This window comes from Dipodomys ordii, unplaced genomic scaffold, assembly GCF_000151885.1.
Source record: "Dipodomys ordii isolate 6190 unplaced genomic scaffold, Dord_2.0 Scaffold79, whole genome shotgun sequence".
In the NCBI taxonomy this organism is placed as follows: Eukaryota; Metazoa; Chordata; class Mammalia; order Rodentia; family Heteromyidae; genus Dipodomys; species Dipodomys ordii.
The window spans coordinates 739241-748940 of NW_012267295.1; the positions used below are offsets into that span (position 1 = coordinate 739241).

General features: G+C 48.8%; 1 protein-coding gene across 1 annotated transcript in view; it reads right to left on the reverse strand.

The window, feature by feature from the left end:
• The window catches only part of Sept3 (septin 3), an 18346-nt gene continuing 8646 nt past the window's right edge, over positions 1-9700 (reverse strand). Inside the window, exons 5-9 of the mRNA XM_013024773.1 lie at positions 8417-8512; positions 6293-6392; positions 4224-4275; positions 3115-3208; positions 1-586 (exon numbers count right to left, since the gene is read on the reverse strand). Of these exons, the coding sequence (XP_012880227.1) occupies positions 521-586; positions 3115-3208; positions 4224-4275; positions 6293-6392; positions 8417-8512 (408 nt within the window). The 3' untranslated portion in view covers positions 1-520. The remainder of the gene's footprint in view (positions 587-3114; positions 3209-4223; positions 4276-6292; positions 6393-8416; positions 8513-9700) is intronic.

Genomic DNA, 9700 nt, shown 5'->3' on the forward strand with positions numbered 1-9700 from the left:
CCCTGCTCCCCAGCAGCTGGAGTAATCCATCCTGATAGGCAATGAAGGCAAGCCCCCATCCCACATGGGGTGCATACAGCTGATCTCAACGAGGCTGATAAACATGAAAGTTGCTGACTTTAAGTTGCCTTTAAGGAAGCCAAGAGTAGCTCATGCAGATGAATGAATAGCAGCCATGCTGCCCCTATGCCCGCCCCAGGAAAGCTGGTTACAAGTAGCTGGTTTGGGTTTGCAAAGGCAGAAGCAGCTCCGGGTGAGTTCACTCTCCCTACAGATGACCTGGGACCAGCAGACAGAGACGATGGAGCAGGGCAGTGCAGGCAGGCGGGTGAGAGCAAGAACTCCACTCCACTGGGAGGAGGGGGGTGGTTTGGCCAAAGGAGAGAGGCAGCTGGCCCCTCCCACCGGACTGAGAGAGGCGGGGACAGAGGTGGGCGGGACAGCACAGCGCTAAAAGGGGCTTGGTCTGCAGCAGTAACAGCTGAGAGAATGGAGGGAGAGGCGGCGCTTGGAAGGGCCTTCATTCAGCAGAGGGGCAGGGGGTGGCTGGCACAGGTGGAAGCACAGTGCCCAGGACGCCTTCTCCCTGCAGGGCGGAGGGGGAGGGGGAGAAAGGTTGAGGGTGCGGCGGCCAGCAGCTGGCAGAAGACCCATAAGACAGCTTCTCCAGGGAGACTGAGGCTAAGGTTTAGGGGTGCCAAGCACCCTTCTCCTAACTCAGCCTCTCCCAACGCCCACCACCCTCACCCCTTGAGGTTCTCCTTCATGGTCCTACATGCCCAGTCGTACTTGCTCTTAGGAGATAAGGAACCCTCAGTGGTTGCAACGTAGCAAGGTGGGAGCCTGCCAAGCGCCTATCCTGGGAGTCACTGTCTGGGTAAAGGAGAGCGGGAGCTGGGTAAATCAGGCTCCAGGAAAAGATTGAGACTACACAATAAGGAGCACTGGTGAGCTGGTCACTTCTCTTCCTCCTGCTTCACTGACCAGCATCTTCAGTGTCTATTTTTCTCCCTAGCACCTGAGCGGTAAGGGACTGGGATTATAAAAGCTGGCATTCAGAGAGGACCAATTTTGGCTGAACTAGGAAGCTAAATTGTTTCCCCAGCCTTACATTTCAGTAACCTTATAGGCCAAAGGAAAAAGGGGGTAACTTATTTGGGTAATACACAGTGGGAGTATTTACATTCATAAATACAGGGATCGTGGGAAAGGCTGAGTGTGTGCTTCCGGTGTCCTGGAAAACATGTGTGGGAGGAAGGGGTAGTAGGAAAAAGCAGTCGGACAGACAGACATGAAAGGAATTCACTTCAGCACAAAAGCAAAAAGGAGGGACATGTGTGCCACCAACGGAATTATAAGGAAGCAGCTTAATGAGGGACAAAAAGAGAAAAGGGAAATGTGGTTAAAAATGTGTCTCTGGAGTGGCACCGGTGGTTCACGCCTGTAATCCTAGCTATTCAGGAGGCTGAGATCTGAGGATCACAGTTCAAAGCCAGCCCAGGCAGGAAAGTCCATGAGACTCATCGCCAATAAACCAGTAGCAAACCAGAAGTGGCGCTGTGGCTCAAGCAGTAGAGCACTCACCTTGAGCTGAAGAGCACAGGGGCAGTGTCCAAGCCCAGAGTTCAAGCCCCATGACCGACCAAAAAAAAAAATGTGTCTCTGGCTGGGCACCAGTGGCTCATGCCTGTTATCCTAGCTACTCAGGAGGCTGAGATCTGAGGATTGTGGTTCAAAGCCAGCCTGAGCAGAAAAGTTCATGGGACTCTTTATCTCCAGAAAACCAGAAGTGGCATTGTGGCTCAAGTGGTAGAGCACTCACCTTGAGCTGAAGAGCTCAGGGACAGCGCCCAGGCCCAGAGTTCAAGCCCCATGACCAATTAAAAAAAAAAGTGTCTCTGAAGCCAAACCACTACAAGTAATGCTATATCTCATTTCCAATAGTTTTTCTGGAAACTTATGTCCCCAAAAAGCTGTTTCTTAACCTGCACGTATGCTTCCTTGAACAGGGTACTGGGAACTGGGTAACCCCAGTTTCCATCTTGCCTTGGCACACTCTAAGGTCAGGGTCAGTTCTAGCACTCAACTCCAGAACCTTTCTTACTCTTGTCTATGGCTCTGTCTTTTCATGAAATCTCAGTTTATCACTGTCCAGTTCGGTTGCAATTTTGGTTCAGGATGGCCGAAAGTCGTGTTTTGGAAATAGACTGGGCATAAATTCTAAATATGGCGACAAATCTCACGTGGGTTAGTCTAAAAGGAAGCGAACGATGGCAGAGACAGGCAGGAAGAAGGAACAGATGAATACATGAATATATGAATGCATAAACAGATGAGGGAAGGAGGGAGAAAGCAGAGGCAGACAACTGGCCCCAGCGCAGAGGCAAGGCAAGCGTGGAAAGCGGCGGTGTGCAGTGGCAGCAGGTGGTACGTTGCTTTTGGACAGTGACCTTGACATAGACCAAAGCACTAAGTCCTTCTTGGAGAACGAAGCTCAGGCGGGCTTCTCCGCAGCCTGTGACCTTCCTTTTCATCGCCTCAAGAAAGACCTGACCTCACCCTGGACCAGCCCCACTCACAGGGAAGAATGTCTTGAAGTCACCCTGCACCCTGGCTAGCTCAGCCACCTATCCTTAGAAAATCTTTGTCAGCCCCATTCTGAGTGGGGCTAGAGGTAAGGAGTTGCCTGTGGCATCCCTGCCCCCATCATTTTCAAATATAACCTCCCCTAGAACCTCTGGACTGGGGCAAAGGGCTTTGTTCTGAGGTACAAAGAGAGGAGACAGAGGATGGACAGGCATGAGGGAACCAGACTTACAAGGGAGGGCAATGAAAATACCCCATCCCTAGCACACACACCCACACATGCACGCACACACACACGTGTACAGGCTTTCCTCATATACACACATGCATGCACACATGCACACACATACAACGTACACAAGACACTCCACAAACAGACAGGCCTGTGGGACAGGGCTGAAAGGAAGGTGGGAGGTGGTATTTGGGGTATGCGTGTGTGTGTGGAAAAGTGAGGTGTGTGTGATGACACAGAGAAGGAAGGGGTCATCATGGGTTACTGTCGTGGCTTTCCTCTGTGTCCACGCTCACCGGAGGGAGGCCTCCATTGTCATTGAGCCTCTTGGCCCTGTAAGTCTCATAGTGGATGTTGTGTGTCACTTCCTTGAGGTCCTGGAGGTGGGTCCTGGAGGACACAGGTGAGAAGACAGGGGATGCGATTAACGGCAGGCAGAGGAAGAGGTGACTGGCCTGTGAAGCTAGGTCATGCGCATGGACTGGACCCTGTATGAGACCCACTCCAGACGGCCAATGGTAAGCCCATAGCCCCTTCTGCTGGTACTGAGGCAGAAAGCGCCATCAGAGACCTGGAGAATAAACCAAATGCTGGTCTCTCACACCTGCAATCCTCGCTACTCAGGAGGCTGAGATCTGAAGATTCCAGTTCAAAACCAGCCTGGGCAAGAAAGTCCGTGAAACTCTTATCTCCAATAAACCACCAGAAAATCGGAAGTGGTGCTGTGGCTCAAGCGATAGAGTGCTGGCCTTGAGCTGAAGAGCTGAAGGACAGAGCTCAGGCCCAGAGTTCAAGCCCCATGACTGATAAAAAAAAAAAAAAAAAAAAGGCTGAGATCCTCAGAAAAGTCCATGAGACTCTGATTTCCAGAAACCACCAAGAAACTGGAAGTGGAGCTGTGGCTCAAGTGATAGAGCAGCACTAGCTTTGAGAGAAAGTGCTGCCAAGACCCTGAGTTCAAGCCCCAGTACCAGCACACGAGAGAGCAGAGAGAAGAGAGAGGAGCCAGGCGCTCGTGGCTCACACCTGTAATCCTGTCTACTCAGGAGGTTGAGATCTGAGGATCACAGTTCAAAGCCAGCCTGGGCAGGAAAGTCCATGAGACTCTCATCTCTAATAAACTACTCAAAAAAGCCAGAAATTGCACTGTAGCTCAAGTGGTAGAGCACTGGCCTTGAGTAAAAGAAGTTCAGGGTGAGTGTCCAGGCCCAGAGTTCAAGCCACAGGACCCCCCCCCAAAAAAAAAGAGGACAAAGAAGAGAAAGAGGAAGTAGAAGAGAGAGAGAGAGGAGAGAAGAGGAAAGAGGAGCAGAGAAAGAGACCTGGAGTGTCACAAGTGTGAGCGGATGGTCCCCAACTGAAATCATAAGTCTGCAATCCAGACAGGGGAGGGAAGATGTCTCACCTGATGACAAAGTCTCGAAGCAGGGCAAACTCACAGTGGTTGAGGTTTTCCACTATGAATGAAACAAGAGAAAACAGGTGGTCATTTCATAATGCTACAACCAGGAGGTGACTTCAGTGTGGATCACGGAGACATTTAAAGAGAACAGGGACAGGTTATTGTGTAACCCCTCAGGAAACTTACTCACGCTTTGGAACACTAGAGTTTGTGCTTTGTGTTGGAGGTTCTTGAACTCAGGGCCTCGTGTACTCATGTGTGTGTGTGTGTGCGTGCGTATGTGTGTGTGTATGTATGTGTGTGTGTGCGTGTGTGTGCACTCTTCCTTCGATTTCTCTGCTCAAAACTAGTGCTCTACTACTTGAGCCATACGTCCACCTCTGACTTTCTGCTGGTTAACTGGAGATAAGAGTCTTTCAGATTTATCTGCCCAGGCTGGTTTTAATCTGTGATCCTCAGATCTCAATCTCCTGAGTAGACAGGATTACAGGTGTGAGCCACTGGCACCCAACTGGTGCAATAAATGTTATTCATTGAAGAAATACTTAAGCAGCTGAAATGGCATGATGTAATACTATTATACACTTGGTGAAACGGTAGTAATAGAAAATGTCCTTTTTATCATTTACAAAAGAGAAAACGAGCTGGGCACCGGTGGCTCACGCCTGTAATCCTAGCTATTCAGAAGGCTAGATCTGAGGATCGAGGTTCAAAGCCAGCACAGGCAGGAAACTCCGTGAGACTCTTATCTCCAATAAACCACTAGAAAACCGGAAGTGGTGCTGTGGCTCAAGTGGTAGAGTGCTCACCTTGAGCTGAAGAGTACAATGACAGTGCTCAAGCCCCGAGTTTAAGCCCCAGGACCAACAAAAGAGAGAGAGAGAGAGAACAAAACAACAAACATTCAGAGAGTTGAACTTGCCAAGACCTAATGTATAGTTTCTAATCTAAGTGAAAGTAGAATGAAGAGCTGGGTACAGTTGCACCTGCCTGTAATCTCAACTATTCATGAGGCAGAGATAGGAGGATCCGGATCTGAGGCCAGCATGGGTAAAATATTAGACCCTATCTCAAGAAACATGCAGGACATAGTAGTATATTCCTGCAATCAACCCTTTGAAAACTAAACCAAAAAAGATCTGGGGATGTGATTCAAGGGGTAGAGTGTTTGTCTAGTAAGCAAGAGGCCTTGAGTGCAATCTCCATATTGAAGACAGAGACAGAGAGAGAGAGAATTTAACACAGGGTCATCTTTAAAAAGTCAAATGCTACATGGTACATGGAAAATCCAATTCAACATAGATGGAGTACTCACATTTCCTAAACCATTTGCTAAGAATTGTGGGAACAGAAGACAATTAAGACATGTTTCTGTGGTCTTACAAAGGGTACACACATTCTTAGAAATAACTCCATTTCAAGGAAAACAAGGGGGAAAAAATGTTATTTTTTAAAATCCCAGGGCACTCTGGGTGCTGGAGACTCATGCCTACAATCCTAGCTATTCAAGAGGCTTACACCTAGAAGATAACAGGTTTAAAGCCAGCCTGAACAGAAAAAAAATTCTGCAAGACACCATCGCCAAGTAACCAGCAAAATGATGGACTGAAGGCATGGCTCAAGTCGTAGCGCTCCAGCCATGAGCAAGAAAGCCAAGCAAGAGTGTGAGGGGGGCTGGGAAGGTGGCTCAGTGGTAGAGCACCTGCCTTGCATGCTTGAGGCCCTGGGTTCGATTCCTCAGCACCACATAAGCAGAAAAAAAAGCCGGAAGTGGCGCTGTGGCTCAAGTGGTAGAGCGCTAGCCTTGAGCTGAAGAGCTGAGGGACAGCGCCCAGGCCCAGAGTTCAGGCCCCACGACCAGACACCCCCCCAAAAAAGAGTGTGAGGCCCCATGGGTTCCAGCCCCAGTACTGGCACAAATGTAAAACTACTTTCAGGCAGAGTCTGGCTGGCATGAATTATGTACGGTGCATCCCAGGACAGGACCTTGACCTACTGATGCGTTCTTAATACCTGGTTGCTGAGTACTTGATCAGCAGCCAGCTCTTCCGTAAGCTGCAATGGATTATTACCTTCGATGATCCCCCAGGGAGTTTTTCTGCCAAGGACCCTCTTGCCATTCACCTGGTACTCCTTGTCACTTCCCACCACAGCGAAAGGCATGCTCTCCTGCTGAATGGGGACAGAAACAAACCAGACACACATGCGCAGTCATCTTCCTTTGACCTGATCATCCAAGAGCAGGACAGTAAATGGTGCCAGAAATCTCACCTTGACCTATACCTATATGCAGTGACAGAACTGGTGGCAGGGGCCAACCTCTGTTCCTTGAAAGCAGCACTGGAATGGGAGTCAGGATTCTTGGATACAATCCTGATCACTGCCTGGCTGGTTAACTTCACTGTGTCAGCTTTCCTTCAAACTATAGTTTGGTTTTTGGTTGTGTGTTGGTTCTAGGGCTTACACTCAAGGCCTGGGCACACTTCTTTGGCTTTTATGATCAAGGCTGGTGATCTAACATTTGAGCCACAGCTCCATTTCAGGATTTTTTGGTAGGTAAGTGAGATAGTCTCATGAGGAAGTAGCACTATGGCTCAAAGTGGTAGTGCACTAGCTTAAGCAAAAGGGCTTAGAGACAGTGCTCAGGCTCTGAGTTCAAGCCCCAGGACTGGCAAAAAAAAAAAAAAAGAACTGTATGGGAGCATTATTGTGTGTGGTCCTTCATTCAAGGCACACCAGTGAACTGTGCAAGCTGAGTGCGCATGTGCGTAGAATGCTCTCTGACAGTGAAGCCAAATATTTCAGAAACATTTTATAAAAATGATCTGTGCCAGCTGAACGGATCCAAAAATTGTGTTATCTATACACAATGGAATATTATGCAGCCATTAGAAAGGACAAAATAATGGCATTTGCAGGGAAATGGATGGAGCTAGAAGAAATCATGTTGAGCGAGGTAAGCCAAGAGCAAAGAGACAAACGGCACATGGTCTCCCTGATAAGTGGATGTTAAATCCAAAACATAAGTTGATATGATAAATTTAACAAGACTTTAGAAACAAAGGACTTCCATTCATCTGGTCAAATCACTACTAAATAACCCCATGCTGCTGATCACATGTATGGTATATATGTGCACACTGGAGGGAAACCAGGAGGTGACACAGAACTAGAGGGAATCAGGGAAAAACATACGACAATGGGACCCATCAGCTGCACTGGACATTGATCAAAATGAACTAAGCAATTCAATGGTGGCCATGGGAGGGAGGGAACAAGTGGGAAAGAGGGAACAGCTGACGCTATGCAAAACAAAGGAAATGTACATACCACCCAATGTGGAAGAAATAACTGTACTGCAAAGCTCATAGAACTCATAAATGTTATAGACCACGACAGATAATTTGCCCCATGAAAGTTAGAATGTGTTTGTGACTTTAACTAAGCATCACTATCCCACAATATTGTGAAATTTGAGAAATTATGTAATCATTTAATCTCAATAAAGAATTTGAAAAAAAAAAAAAAAGGGACCTGTGCCAAGCATCAATGGCGCATGACTGTAATTCTAGCTACTCAGAGGATGAGATCTGAGGACCCTGGTTTGAGCTAGCTGGGCAGAAAAGTCCATAAGACTCTTGTAACATATTAACCACCAAAAAGCCAGAAGTGGAGCTGTGGCTCAAGTGATAAAGCTCTACCCTTAAGTAAAAAAAGTTCAAGGACAGTGCCGAGGCCCTGAGTTCAAGCTCCAGGACTAGAAACACACACACACACACACTCCCCAAATTACATGTGCTAAGATGAGCTATCCCTCCTTGCCCCACATTTTATGAGGGAGAAACTGAGGCACAGTCTCACTAGAGCAGACTCCAATGGCCCCAGCCCAGTGCTTTCCCTGCTTGGGGTCCTATCAGCCCCACACTGTAGTGGGGTGTGGAGACAGGCGGAAATGTAGGCTTTCCTGTGCAGGAAGCTGCTCTATGTTAGTTCTGTGTTAGTCCATTCCTCCCCCTCTCCTTTTTCCTCCCCTCCTCCCCCTCCTGCTCCTCCTCCTTCTCCCCCTCCTCCTCACCCCAAGCCTGGTCAAGCAAGAATGCCCAGGGGTCTGGAGAGGAAACACAGGTGACACATTCCGGGTACCCAGAGGGACCCCTCCCCCACCATGTGAGGATCAGACCCCCCCAGCTACTCACCCTGATTTTGTCATTTTCTGTCTTGTCCTCTAAATCCTCATCAAATTCCTTTTGGGGGTAGAATTCGATGCCATTTACCTCCAGCTCCTTGCGAACCTAGAGATGAGGAGGAGAAGGAGGAGAAGGTAGTCAGATGTCATAATGGAAAGCTGGGTGTGTTTGTGTGTGCACGTGTGTGTGTGTGTGTGTGCATGTGCGTGCACACCCTGAAGTCAGAGAGATGAACCCACAGCAATCTATGAACCCTGAGGTCCCAGGCAGCAGGAAGATGCTGAGCAATGCAAGTCCACGCCACCATTACCACAGCCCAGCCTGAGAGGAGAGTCTCGAGGCAGGCTCAGACCCCTAGGCCTTGGGGAAGCCACACAGCTGAGTCCAGATACCACTGGGCAGTGCCCAGGGATTGCAGAGGCTTGATGGCTCGAAGCCTCTTCCTTTGCCCCTTTCAAGGTCAAGGTCAAGGTCACCATCTAAGGCCTCTTCTGAGTGACTTGTTTGTTTCTTTGTTGGAGACACGGTCTCATTTGCTATGTATCCCAGGCTGGCCTTAAACTTGAAATCCTCCTGCTATTGTCTCCCAAGGGTTGGGATTACAGGTACAGACACGCCAGCTTTGATTTCATGTTATTTGGTGCTGGTACTGGGGCATTGAACTCAGGGCCTGGACATTGTCCCCAAACTTTTTTTTTTTTTGGCGGTCATGGGGCTTGAACTCTGGGCCTGGGTGCTGTCCCTCAGCTCTTCAGCTCAAGGTGAACGCTCTACCACTTGAGCCACAGCGCCACTTCAAGTTTTCTGGTGGTTCATTGGAGATAAGAGTCTTACAGACTTTCCTGTCCCGGCTGGCTTTGAGCCATGATCCTCAGATCTCAGCCTCCTGAGTAGCTAGGATTACAGGCGTGAGCCACCAGCACCTGGCTCTAATTGTGCTTCTTAAAGGTAGCGAACTGTCTTTACACTTCTTTGCTATCCAATCTCTCCCCTTCCCCAGGGTGTCCAGCTCTGGACTGAGTTAGCCAATACCAGTGAGGACACTGATGAGGACTGAAGAGCAATTAACTGACCAACTAGTCTAGTTTTTCCAGTAACGTTAAATATGGCTCCATGAGCCAGGCACTGGCGGCTCACACCTGTAATCCTAACTACTCAGGAGCTGAGATCTGAGGATCACAGTTCAAAGCCAGCCTGGGCAGGAAACTCTGTGAGACTCTTATCTCCAATAAACCACTAGAAAAACAGAGTGGCACTGTGGCTCAAGCGGTAGAGCGCCTGCCTTGAGCTGAA